The sequence below is a fragment of the Rhinoderma darwinii genome, chromosome 2 (assembly GCF_050947455.1).
Source record: "Rhinoderma darwinii isolate aRhiDar2 chromosome 2, aRhiDar2.hap1, whole genome shotgun sequence".
Lineage (NCBI taxonomy): Eukaryota > Metazoa > Chordata > Amphibia > Anura > Rhinodermatidae > Rhinoderma > Rhinoderma darwinii.
Window position 1 is genome coordinate 445,809,678 of NC_134688.1, and position 14,170 is coordinate 445,823,847.

The window sequence follows — 14,170 nt, forward strand, 5'->3', positions numbered from 1 at the left end:
TCTGTTTAGAGTCTATATATTTATTTGAGTTTCCGCAATGCAATACTTTGCAGAAAATCCGCAGTGTTTCCACTGTGGTAGTTCCTACCCTAAGGGATGGGGGTGGTGGGGCACGTTCTGACACTGCAACCTCGGGTACTGCAATTTGGAATGTGACATTTTTCCTAACAAATAATATCCCTTGTGTTGTAATATCCAATATATGTCATTGTTTACAATGTAAAACAAAGTATTTTATAGCTGAAGCAGAGATATTGTCAGATGAAGCAGAGCTGAAATTGTTATTTAGCACAACCCATGATATCACTATGAATTAACTTTGGTTTTATATAGGGCTGTACATGATGATGATACTCCAAGGAGTTGAATGACATATTAGACTCTGCTACATATATTAAAATTCATTACTATTTTATGATCGGAATTTTACTGCTGCTTAATTCTCAAAAACGCTTATGATTAGTTACATCCGTTCAGCAGGAAAGTTCCTTGAAGCAGAAATGAGTGTCTTGAAGAATTGAACTTGATTTAGTCATACAGCGCATGGTCATATTGATGTCATAGGCGCTTCTTCAACAAGATCACCCTACAAGGGCGTTATGAAATAAGTTGTTTGTGGATGGAATACCATAATGAGAATATTTCCCCATTGGCTCTTTAACTAAACTTCTGGAGATGAGTTTTATGGCTCTGCTACTTCTCTTCATCCTGTGGCTTCTTCTGAAGTATGAGAGGTAGATGATGCCTCAGCAAGGAGAGAGAAGCCCACTCAAGGTCAAGGGCAGGAGGGCATTTTCCCCTTGGCTACAGTGTACTACAATTATGATATAACTGCCTATCAACATCAGATGGATACCTGCCCTAGTTCCTCCATTACCATGCACATGAATGTGCTTGTTATTTCTATGGAGAGAGCCACTAACACCTCTGGCACCACTCATTTTGGGGTAAAAAAAAAAAATCATAACGTAGCCATCTGGTTTCCCCTGTACCCATGATCATAATATCTATGGACGACTAAGGAAAATGGCTGTACTTGGACTACTGCACAATAGGATAATTCCCCTGTCTTGCCCACACCTCAACGCTAAAGGTTGCCTGCCTTATTACTCTACCCTTTTTGAAATTAATAGTGTTGTAAAGTATTGGGAAAAAAATTGCCTCAATTGGAACTTGAAGACAAGCAATTTTTTAGAGTGCACTAGTCACTTGGCACATTGTGAAGATTTTTTTGCTTTTTGCTATAGGTATACCTCCGTTATCTGCGTTATTACAGTGCACTAAAAAAACAGTAAAGGGGTTGTTATATTACATGACCATTCACATGTTGCGGTTGAGGTGCAGTTAGAACGTATAAAAAAACCGCACCAGAAAACCGCATGCGATATGATTCATTTTTCGAAGCAGTGAAAACGCAACCACATCGAAAAACATCAAATTGCGGTACAAGCAAATGCAGTTTTCAGATCCGTTTTTCGATATAGTTCTTACTGCACCTCAACCACAATGTTTAAATAAACTCTCAGGAAAAACTCTGCAATAATAGGGCACATTGACGTTATGGGGGAACCTTACTTCCCTGAAAAAATTTGCAGATGCCCACAACTTCCCATAGCGATAACTGTTTCAGGTGCCGAACCAACATTAATCTACTGACCGCCAGCGGGTCCTCATCTAGAGAAGAAATAGTCCAGATGGGACAACCAGTCTAAATTACAAATTTAGCTCTGCTACATCTGTATGCAAATGATGCAATACATTACTAAATATTGTGCCCAATTTTTGATCAATTTGTGCCTTTTTTCTGTCATTTTAAGAGGATACCTGAGCTCACCCGGAAACTGCTGCTGCCAAGCGAAATGCCTCCCCACAGTGACTATACTTTGCTTTAGCCTGTCCACCAGGTCTCAGATCCATCCACAGTTTTATTTGTACATTGTTAATAAATACTCATAGACTGAAGATCTGTCACATGAACCTCACACCTTAACAGTCTGTGAAGAGCTGACAAGCCGACCAAGTGGAAAGGTGATAACCGGATTGTACAGCGGCTTCTGACAAATGTCCAAGAGACGGCTTGTTAGAGGGATTCAGTAATGCGGATTTTCTGTACAGATTCACACAATTTTTCTGACTCGACATCAAATTTGCTGTTTTCTGAATTCTCCAATGTAATGTAACATCCTGAATCTCTTGGACAGTCACTTAGTTCACATTTGTTTGCTGCAGTGTCAGGACTGAGCGTCAGGGGCACCGACTCATTGCCAGTTTCTTGTTCACCTTTCAAAAAAGCAACAGAAACATTATTCGCCGTAGTTCCATGTTCTTAAAAACAGCAGAAATCAAATGTACCACTGAGAGGATATGGAATATGGATAAATGGGGACTATCTATCTATCTATCTATCTATCTATCTATCTATCTATCTATCTATCTATCTATCTATCTATCTATCTATCTATCTATCTATCTATCTATCTCTCTCTCTCTCTCTCTCTCTCTCCCTCTCCCTCCCTCCATCCATCCATCCATCCATCCATCCATCCATCTATCTATCTATCTATCTATCTATCTATCTATCTATCTATCTATCTATCTATCTATCTATCTATCTATCTATCTATCTATCTATCTATCTATCTATCTATCTATCTATCTATCTATCTATCTATCTATCTATCTATCTATCTATCCATCCCTCCCCCTCCCTCCATCCCTCTATCCATCTATCTATCCATCTATCTATCCATCTATCTATCTATCTATCTATCTATCTATCTATCTATCTATCTATCTATCTATCTATCTATCTATCTATCTATCTATCTATCTATCTATCTATCTATCTATCTATCTATCTATCTATCTATCTATCTATCTATCTATCTATCTATCCATCCATTTATCTATCTATCTATTGTTCGTACTGAATTAATAGTGAGAGGCTATACATATGAAGTACTGGGCCAGTGTACTGGTTACAGATGCGATGCAGCTAATGTTGAGAAACTCAATGTAGGTTGTTGCAGCAAATTCCCACGTACTCTTCTGCCACAGTCCTGTGTTGGGAGATCACTGCATACTGCTTGCAGTCATCGTCATCATATATATATATATATATATATATATATATATATATATATATATGTGTTTTTGTGATATTGTACAGTGCTGGTAACTGTATAGGCTATTTGGACAGGATTTTTCCATATATCAAAGTATTATATGCAGCGAGATGCTCTTATATTAGAGGACATGCATGTATTACAAAAATGTCCATTAATTTGTAATGAGAAAATTTTGGTTTTCGGTATAAACGTGGATTCTGAATATTTTCAGTGAGTCTGGGACAGGTCCATGCCCCTGGGTACCTTCAAAATTTGCCAATATTTGTGTATGTAAAAATAAGAGAAACAAAAGCATGAACATTTTGTGACCCTACAGGTCAACACTCGTACTGCAGAATTTATAATGTCTACATGAAACTTCAATAAAATATCTCAAATAAAGCTTTAGATCCTATATAACACTAGTTACCTTTATAAAGTACAGAATAAATATTTTAAGAGTTACACATACAAGTATGGCTCTATAGAAACAGATTCTTGAGTTTGACATTTTCGGCACCTATAATCCCATGAATCTTCCTAATGCTTCTCGTCTGTCCTTATATTAACTTTCGTAGGATTACTTAAAACTCCTATGAAGCTCTGACCTATAAAGTCTAATCCTGCGTGTATTTTCGAAGTGAAGACCTGCCTTGAATCCTGCTGAGAAAGAGCACCTGAAGATAATGTCATGTGTATAGGTTTTTCAGATTTAGATGCACATATATTTTGAGGGGGATTCTTTTATCATTTAATCGTCCATAAACCAAATATTGAAGCATTTGCAGGGCAAACTAATGAAACAAATTCACTTCTGCATATACATAGCAGATAAACATTATTAGGGATGGGCTCATACCCAAATGCCAAGTTATGATGCCACACACCACCCTTAAAGGTCTTTGGCAGCAACCAGAGCCTCAAGCTGGTCATAGACATAAGATTCTTGCCTATGGATTCCATCGATTTCAATGGGATCCACCAACAGTATTATGTTTAAAGGGACAGCACAGATATATCCCAGACATCTCCAGTAGGGGGACACACTGATCAGAAAAGTCAAGGAAGACAGCAGTCCCCTGATAGTTGTTTTATGTTCATGGCCAGCTTTATGTGACATCTGTTGATGGACAGCTTGATCTCTCTTGTCTAAATGTTGTTGTTTCCTCTGAGATAAGCGGCAATAGTGCAATCTATTAGCCGCTTATCTCTCCATTCTTTGTAGAATTGACTAATGTCTAGCCGAGCTCACATGTTAATAGGATAATTGATTTTTGCTGACAATCTAAACATAGTAAACATCAGAGCTCATGTGCAGGAAGAAATGGTTGTTCTTGAGGTAATGCAACATGGAATAACTGGAACTCACAGTCACAATCTTGCAAATTCTCAATGGCAATCAGAAGCCTCATTCTTTCTTCAGGGTTTGTGATGTTGAGCTCACAGAGATGACTCTCCTTTATGTCCTTTAGATCTTCCAATGTCTCATATCCATTCAATAGAAGGCTTGACATGTATTCCTGTGAGACATGGCAGCAGGGTAGAAAAACCAACATCCATATGATCACTGTATACTAATTACATAAGAACTGTACATTCACACACGCGCCTTAAGATATGGAAAGATAAAATCTAGATCACAATCTGTTTTTTTCTGACAATCCCATGATAAGAAGTGCTGTTTTTGTCATGTGGTTTGCTAAAAAGTGGCACATGACAAATAGGGCTTAGACTGTGTTCACATTTGCGATGGAGATAAGAAGCCTCCATTGCAGATTCTGGACAAAGTTCCGGAAAAAATAGCACCACATGCTGCGCTGCTTTTTCTAGTAAAATGACAGACACTATGACGGATACCCAACAGAACCCATTAAAGGCAATATGGTCCGACGGGCGCCGTTGGTGTCCGTTATGTGACGGATCCACCACCGCCGTTATTTTCATTTTTATTTTACTATGACAGAAGAAAAAAACTGAAATAGCAACGCAGATGTGAACAGAGCCTTAAAGGGGTTGTCCAGGCTGGGGGCTGTTTTTTATACTGATAACCTATCCACAGTGGGGGTCGAACACCCGGACCTGCACCTATCGATGTTATGGCTGTCTCCGGGCACCGAAGGCTATGCAGGGTCGCTGCTGTATGCAGATAGATATGTCCACTGTATAGCGGCCGTGCTGGGTTACTGCAGCTCTGCATCTATTCACTTAAATATTAGTAGCAGAACTGCAGTACTGCAGCACAGCCGCTATGCAGTGGACGGAGGCCTCTGCTTCCAGCAGCGACCCTGCATAGATTCCGGTACCCGGTGGCAGCCGGAACAGCTGATTGGTACTGGGTCCGGGTGTTGAACCCCCAATGATCATATACTGATCATACTGTATACTGATGACCTGTGGATAGGTTATTAGTATAAAAAACAGCCCCCAACCTGGACAACCCCTTTAAACCCTACTGCACCCGGGACATGTACATATCTAATATGCATAAGAGGCAGGATTAAAAGAGTTGGTCCTGTTTAGAAAGGACATTTTCATATATTCTACTAGGGAATTCTGAGTTAATAGAGGGGTCCCCTCTTCAGAATCCTCATTTCTTGGGCAAAGTAGAGAAAGTTACAAAAACAGTATTTCGCTATGGATGACCTGCACTACGCAGACAACCCATTGATGTGATTAGGCACTGTGTAATGCTTCAATTTTCCTGTGGTGGCGCTGCAGGGAAATTAAACCCTTACTGCTTGGTTTTCTCACAGATTACAGTTGATCGCTGGGGGTCCAAGCATGGGGACACTGTGTGATCAGCTTATTGTTAAAGATAGACCCTTCTAACAAGTCGAGATTGCCCAAAGTGGGGAACCCCATTAATTTTAGAATGATCCTAACAGAAGAATGTATAAGAGGTAACAAGATAACCAGCAGTAGGTCGGCTCCTATATCATTCTCCACTTCTTACCTGTAAACTGAATCTTTCCAGAAGTTCTTGCAATGTTTTTGGCCTTGGTCGCTTACTTTTCCTTCTTACTATTTTCTTGGGAGCTTCTTCCTCAGATATGATGTCCACATAAATAAATTTAAAATTTCCAACTTTGCTGTTGAGCATGCCAGTCCAAATGCCCATGGGTGTTTTGTAGATGATATCTATTATGTCGCCTTTCTGAAAAACATATGAATAAACAATGATAAAGAACACTCCACCATAAACTGGAGCAAACAGAGGCGACTGTTGATTAAAAGAACAATATGATTCCTTTTTTAGCTACAATTAAACATTAATCAATAATTACCAGCTTGGACTTTGTTCACACCGCTGTCGTGACTTCTGTTATTACAGGAACCATATGGTATGATGGCTATAATGGATTAATTGTGTTAACTTTCAATTGGTCTATCAGGTTTAGTTTTTTCTATTGTTTTTCATGGAAAGAATCGTGCAAGAGACGACTCAATTCTGTCCGTCAAAGGGCTACAGAAATCTGACAGAATCCTAATGGCAGTGTGAACAGAGACTTAGATGAGCAGTATGCTGGTGGTAAGAGACATATCTGGATTCCTTTATATCTTTTATGTTAAACACGGCCAATCAGGAGCACAAAAATATGTATCAAAATTATTGGTACTGCATAATGTTTTATTATTGAGTTCAGTGTTTACATGTATGCAGCAAGCTCCTAAACTCCCCCTAGTGGCGGTTGCAGGAAGCTAGAATATTATAATTTAAAGGGGTTGTCCAGAATTAAAAAAAACATGGCTGATTTCTATCAGGAACAGTGCCACACCTGTCCATGGGTTGTGTCTGGTATTGCAGCTTAGCTACACTGAAGTGAATGGGGCTGAACTGCAATATCACATACAACCTGTGGACAGGTGTGGAGCTATTTTTGGAAGAATTTTCTAATCCTGGACAACCCCTTTAAATCTATGGCTATGCATAACTGTGCCGGTCTCACATTATTTGCAAATTGGCCAAAGACAACAAAACTAAGCCTTTTACATGCATATTAGAGAACAGTGGCCTGCTATTTGGGCTCTGTCACTTTTATGAGAAGAATACAACTCCAATCATGTTCTGATAGTGTTCAGTGAAAATTGGGAGTTGTTGTCCCACAACAGCTTTAGGGCTTATTTACACGAACGTGATATACGTCCGTGCAACGCGCGTGATTTTCACGCGTGTCATACTGACCTATGTTAGTCTATAGGGCCGTGCAGACAGTCCGTGATTTTTGCGCAACGTGAGTCCGTTGCGTAAAACTCACGACATGTTCTATATTTCTGCGTTGTTCGCGCATCACGCACCCATTGAAGTCAATGGGTGCATGAAAATCACGCATACCACACGGAAGCACTTCCGTGGGACTAGCGTGATTCGCGCAACAGCTGTCAAACTATGAATGTAAACAGAAAAGCACCACGTGCTTTTCTGTTTACAAACATCCAAACGGAGTGTCATAATGATGGCGGCTGCGCGAAAAGCACGCAGCCGTGCATCATACGGGGCTGACACACGGAGCTGTCAAGTGCCTTTTTCGCACGCAAAACGCCGCGTTTTTTGCGTGCGCAAAACACACACGCTCTTGTAAATCCCCCCTTAGGCCATGTTCACACGTAGCGGAATTGCACTTGAATTCCGCTGCGGACACTCCGCAGCGTTAATCCGCAGCGGAGCCGTTTGTCCATTGACTTCCACTTTTATTTAGCAGTGTTCGTTTAGACGAGGCTGAAAATTCCGCTGCGGAGCATAGGCTGCGGTGCGGAATTTGGTGTCCGCAGCATACAATGGATGTTGCGGACCAGTGGCGGACTGGTTGCGGACTCATTGCGGAAGTTCTCCATTGACTTCAATGGAGATTCTAAATTCCGCAATGAAGTCCGCAGCTGTCATGCACATGTTATGTGTGCTGCGGATGCTTCTTGCTTTTTTGACATGACATTTCTTCATTCTGGCTGGACCTATGTATTTCTAGGTCTACAGCCAGACTGAGGAAGTCAATGGGGCTCCCGTAATTACGGGAGCGTTGCTAGGAGACGTCAGTAAATAGTCACTGTCCAGGGTGCTGAAAGAGTTAAGCGATCGGCAGTAACTGTTTCTGCACCCGGGACAGTGACTACCGATCCCAATATACAGCAACCTGTAAAAAAAATAGAAGTTCATACTTACCGAGAACTCCCTGCTTCTGTCTCCAGTCCGGCTTCCCAGGATGACGTTTCAGTCTAAGTGACGGTTGCAGCCAATAACAGGCTGCAGCGGTCACATGGACTGCCGCGTCATCCAGGGAGGTCGGGCTGGATGCCGAAAGAGGGACGCGTCACCAAGACAACGGCCGGTAAGTATGAAATTAGTTTACTTTCACTAGGGAAAGTGCTGTCCCTTCTCTCTATCCTGCACTGATAGAGAGAAGGGAAGCACTTTTCCCGCAGTCCGCAGCAGCTAGTCCGCATCAATTAACTGCACATTTTGGGCAGATCCGCCGCAGAATCTGCAACGCAGATTCTGTGCGGCATTGATGCGGACAGTTGCGGAGGAAATCCGCCACGTGGGGGCATGCCCTTAGAGTCACAGGTAAAAGACCACTGCGTAACCAGACTACAGACTATATTATTACATAACTATAATCACAAAACCGTGCGATGCATTTAACTCAAACCAAAAGCAGTTTTTTCCATTTTATCTTGTGCTTTACCTTGATTTTCAGGGACTCTGTGTCATATGGGCTGGGGGTGAAGTCAGTATGGACTCTTGCTCGACCACAGAATGGACCAGTATAAGGGATGTCGTCATCAAGTCTAAAGCTATCCCTGTTACTGGTTCCATCAGAACAGCTGGTGACACCACCTATAATAAAGGTTTACAGTTATATAAATGTTTTTGTTACAAAGTGGAACTTTTTTATTGCATTAAATACACTGGTATTGGATATAAAGCTTGTTTCTCGCTAACATTCGAGGAACTGATTCATTCTCCATTCCATTTCTTTTCACAAAAGAAAACTTCCCGAATGTTTACCCATCTTCTTGATCCACTGTTTTATCTTTTTATTTCTTCAGGATTCATTCTGGATTTTAGCAAGCAGGATATGTGAGAAGAGATACTTTCGACACTAGTGTGTAATGAGCGCACAGCAGAGTCATGTGCAGGAGGCTATAGGGAGGCTTACAAAGTCCTTGCAGCTTTGTACTATGGAGCTGTAGGTACTCTACGTGCCGCTGTATGGTGACACATTACGGGGTAATTCTACCCCAGACTCAATGCCACCATTTTTTATCTATCATAATTATACCTATAGCCAGTGGCGTAACTACTGCAGTAGCAGTTGCAGCGACTGCTACGGGGCCCGCAGCATGAGGGGGCACATGCCGCCCGCCGGCACGTGCACCCCCTCCCATGGCCGGAGGCTCTGCTAGCAGCCGCTATGGCGCGACGCCACTGAAGGGGTTGTTCAGGCTCCACAGGATAGGGGATACATGTGTGATCGCTGGGACGCCCAGTGATGAGGAGAACGGGGGACCGAAAGTCCCTCGAAGATCTCCATGACAGACCTCGGACTTCCGAGGTCTGTGTCGGCAGCTCCATAGAAATTAATTGCGCAACGGTTGCGCTTGTGCGCATGCGTGACCAGCGCTCCTTTCATTTTTATTGAACTGCGCAGATGCCGGAAGTCCGAGGTTTGTCATGGAGAACTTAGGGGGACTTTCGGTCCCACGTTCTCCTTATCACTGCCAGCAATCACACATGTATCCCCTATCCCGTGGATAGGGGATGCATGTCTTTTGTAGGACAAACTATAGGCCGTTTTTTGTTGGGGACTGCATGGCGTTACCTACAGGGGGGGTTTAGGGCTGTATGGCGTTCTCTACAGGGGGGACTGTCTGGCGTTATCTACAGGGGGGGCTGTATGGCGTTATCTACAGGGGGAGGGCTGTATGGCGTTATCTACAGGGGGGAGCTTTATGCCGTTTGCTACAGGGTGAGGGCTGTATGCTGTTATCTACAGGGGGAGGGCTGTATGGCGTTATCTACAGGGGGAGGGCTGTATGACGTTATCTACAGGGGGAGGGCTGTATGACGTTATCTACAGGGGGACGGCTGTATGGCGTTATCTACAGGGGGAGGGCTGTATGGCGTTATCTACAGGGGAGGGCTGTATGGCGTTATCTACAGGGGAGGGCTGTATGGCGTTATCTACAGGGGAGGGCTGTATGGCGTTATCTACAGGGGAGGGCTGTATGGCGTTATCTACAGGGGGAGGGCTGTATGGCGTTATCTACAGGGGGAGGGCTGTATGACGTTATCTACAGAGGAGGGCTGTATGGCGTTATCTACGGGGGAGGGCTGTATGGCGCTATCTACAGGGGGAGGGCTTTATGGCGTTATCTACAGGGGGAGGGCTGTATGGCGTTATCTACAGGGGGAGGGCTGTATGGCGTTATCTACAGGGGGGTTTAGGGCTGTATGCCGTTCTCTACAGGGGAGGGCTGTATGGCGTTATCTACGGGGGAGGGCTGTATGGCGCTATCTACAGGGGGAGGGCTTTATGGCGTTATCTACAGGGGGAGGGCTGTATGGTGTTATCTACAGGGGGAGGGCTGTATGGTGTTATCTACAGGGGGAGGGCTGTATGACGTTATCTACAGGGGAGGGCTGTATGGCGCTATCTACAGGGGGAGGGCTTTATGGCGTTATCTACAGGGGGAGGGCTGTATGGCGTTATCTACAGGGGGAGGGCTGTATGGCGTTATCTACAGAGGGGGCTGTATGGCGTTATCTACAGGGGAGGGCTGTATGACGTTATCTACAGAGGAGGGCTGTATGGCGTTATCTACAGGGGAGGGCTGTATGACATTATCTACAGGGGGAGGGCTGTATGGCGTTATCTACAGGGGAGGGCTGTATGACATTATCTACAGGGGAGGGCTGTATGACGTTATCTACAGGGGAGGGCTGTATGGCGTTATCTACAGGGGGAGGGCTGTATGACGTTATCTACAGGGGGGCTGTATGGTGCTATCTATAGGGGCACTGTGTGGCGGAATCTATAGGGAGGCACTATCTACAAGGGGTGGTTGTGTGATACCCAGGGAAGGGGGCGCCCAGTCAAAAGTTTGCTATGGGGCCCAGTCTTTCCTAGTTATGCCCCTGCCTATAGCAGAGTCCCATAGAAGTCTATGGATCCCATATCACGTCTCTATACAGCACAGAGGTTGCACAGAGCCCTAATACAGCCATGTGCATAAAGTGGATAATTTCTGAACGCTATATACCACTTTATAAAATACCGTATTAGTGCATCATATCATGCTATATATAACTTTATCAAACTAGCCATGTGCATACCTACCAAGTATATCTATATTAGAGGGACAATTCCCACATTTGACCCAAATCTCCCTATCTCATTTTTTTCTGAAATGTTCCTCTTTTCGAACTAATCAATAGATTAACATCACGGGTGTAACTACCAGGGTATCAGTTATAGCACCACCTGCGATAGGGCACAGCAGCTGAGGGACCCCATCTCCACTACTAAAGGAGCCTCAGAGATTAGCGGTATGGGATGGACAGTAGGCAGTGGATACTAGAAGTATTAAGAGGCCAACAAAGAGAGATAAAGACACAGGGTCAAAGTAATGACCATTATAACCACAGCCTTTGTATTTCTTACACAGACATTGCTGATCTTGGTCATTGGAGAGCGGGGCCTCCTTAAAAGTTTCGCTATGGGGTCTTATGATTACTTGTTATGTCCCTGGTTTCCAATAATAAATTTAATACAGAAAATGATTTTGAGTTATGTGCATAAGTGAGAAAAGAAGGAATAAAGTTATGGTTAAGGCTGGAAGGGTCTTTCAGATGTAACCTGATTTTTTACATCTAGTAATAAGGGATTAATGATTTTATTGGGACTTCTGGAACACCCTCTTGCCATTTGGTGGTCTCTAAGCACTAATATCCACATATGATTGCTATGAAAATAAACCAATACCAGCCATATGGTGAGTATATAAATTTATTTGACTGGTGCCCATTTGAAGGCATTTTTCTAGACACTTACTGGATGAGCTCTGACCACTGTTCAGACTATAAAGACTTTCAACAGATTCACTGGCTCTGAGAGTGACTTTTTCTGTGGCGTGTCCTCCAGTGGACTCACTATCTCGGTAACAAAAAGTCCCTTCAATATCGTCACTCTGAAAAAAATAGAAAATCAAGTGGTAAGTAATAAAATGACAATTCAGATTATATTTATATAAGTGGTCATCTATAAACTTTACAGAGTAACTTGCAGTACAAAACACCTCAAGAACATATATACATTGCTTACCTCCAGTGCATATCCCAAAAAGATGGGTGATAATATTAATTTAAAGGTATTTTCCAGGAATGTCAATTGATGGCCTGTTCTTAGGATAGGCCATCAATTTGTGATCGGGTGAAGTCTGACCCCCGGGAATCCCAGCAATCAACAAAACTCAGGGGCTCCAGCAAGCAGCGGCCAAATACAGTGTTGTTATAGGACACAACTGTGGCTTTACCTGGTACTGCAGCTCAGCTACATTCAAGCCCCAGGGGACGGTTCCCTCCGATTACACATTAATAGCCAATCCAAGGATAGGACATCTTGGAAATCCCCTTTAAGAATAGAGGTCTATTCCGACGAGTAACATGAACGATTCTGCAGTGCAATCACCATTGAAATCTATTAGAGAGACCTATCACAGCCGAGTGAGACTGCTTGACTCTTTCCATCACCCTTCATATACTTACTGCTTGCATGTATGGCAAACATTGCCAGGCTTCTCTTTTTTTTTTTTCCTCTCCAGATCCATACAGTGTTACAGCTCCAGGACCCCCACCGAACAGACATCTGTATGGCATATTTTATAATGCCATAAATGTTACTAGGCAGAATACCCCACAAACATGTGCTTAGATGTACATGAGTAGAAACAACATCCATATATGCAAAGAGCAGCTTGAGGATATTTTCCATTATGTTAGTATAGCAATTCCGAGTACGTTTAGCCAACAGCAGCGGTTGTCACTTTTTCTACTATGGGCCATTACAGCACAGGTGCAATGCATCATATTGCTTAGAAGCCCCTACATTTTTAAGTGAACCTGGAGAAAAATTATGTTTATAATGTTGCAGAGTTTTGCTTTGGAGGGGAGCATGGAGCGACTAGAAAAAGCCCAATATAAAGTTTTCTATGAATAGTAGTATGGCCTAATACAAACAACGTGGTGATTTTGCCGTCCGCAAAACCACAAATCAGTTTTCTGTATTTGCGGTCCATCTGTACGCAAAAAACGGTCATGCACGATGAGTCCGTGACAGAAATACGGACCATAAAATAACATGTCCTGAGTTTTTGCAGCCACGGCTCGTGGGCCCCTCACGGATCCCTGAACATTACGGTCGTGTGCATGGAGCAATATAAATGAATGGATCTGTGTGATATTCACAAAATTGCGGTTAGCACACAGGACAAGAAACCACAGTCTTGTGACTTAGGCCTAACTTCCATACCTCTGAAAGAGCTTTAATATACTTTTTCCCCATCTTTTTCCGCATGGTCAGGGATATGGCTTTCATTTTCTTAGTCAGACTTCCAGCATTGTTTGATGCCTTGTCGCCATCAGAGATTCCTCCTCCTCCTCCGGCTTCAAAAATGCTTCCAGTATCACCAAGCTGTTTATATAAAGAATTCACATTATTTAGGTCAGACCCAGTGAGAAAAAGATAAGATAATATATTTTTTGTAAATATTAACATCATTACACGGAGCTAGATAGCAAATGGAGCAAAAATAGTTGCAGCTGTCGTGGAGCACTCCATGATCTCCTGCTAAGGAGTGAGTGACTCCAGGTAGTGCAAATAGTACCATCATTCTGCTTCTTGTTATCTTATTATCAGTATTTCGCCATACATGAGATAAAGTGATATAATAATATATAAGGACAGAAGCAGTGTCTTATACACCATAAGCCGAATACAGCCTGAGATTAATGACAGTCTGTACGCGTTCATGGAGGACAAGAGTGAAGAATAAGATGTCCCCTTTCT

At 42.8% G+C, this 14,170-nt stretch overlaps 1 protein-coding gene across 1 annotated transcript; it reads right to left on the bottom strand.

The window, feature by feature from the left end:
* Nucleotides 1-497: 497 nt before the first annotated feature.
* On the bottom strand, nt 498-13,787 carry SAMSN1 (SAM domain, SH3 domain and nuclear localization signals 1). Its single transcript, XM_075854497.1, has 6 exons — nt 13,634-13,787; nt 12,158-12,293; nt 8,789-8,940; nt 6,061-6,261; nt 4,477-4,627; nt 498-2,280 (listed from the first exon to the last, which is right to left on the bottom strand). The coding sequence occupies exons 1-6, from the start codon at nt 13,697-13,699 to the stop codon at nt 2,081-2,083; spliced, it is 906 nt and encodes a 301-aa protein (XP_075710612.1). The 5' UTR covers nt 13,700-13,787; the 3' UTR covers nt 498-2,080.
* Between the last annotated feature and the right edge of the window lie 383 nt (nt 13,788-14,170).

Excerpts from the sequence above, each read along its gene's own strand:
- SAMSN1 (XM_075854497.1), bottom strand. The coding sequence starts at position 13,699 with ATGAAAGCCATATCCCTGACCATGCGGAAAAAGATGGGGAAAAAGTAT. Across the intron at positions 6,262-8,788 it reads CAGAGTCCCTGAAAATCAAG|AAAGGCGACATAATAGATAT; the intron begins GTAAAGCACAAG and ends TATGTTTTTCAG. Across the intron at positions 4,628-6,060 it reads TGGAAAGATTCAGTTTACAG|GAATACATGTCAAGCCTTCT; the intron begins GTAAGAAGTGGA and ends CATGTCTCACAG.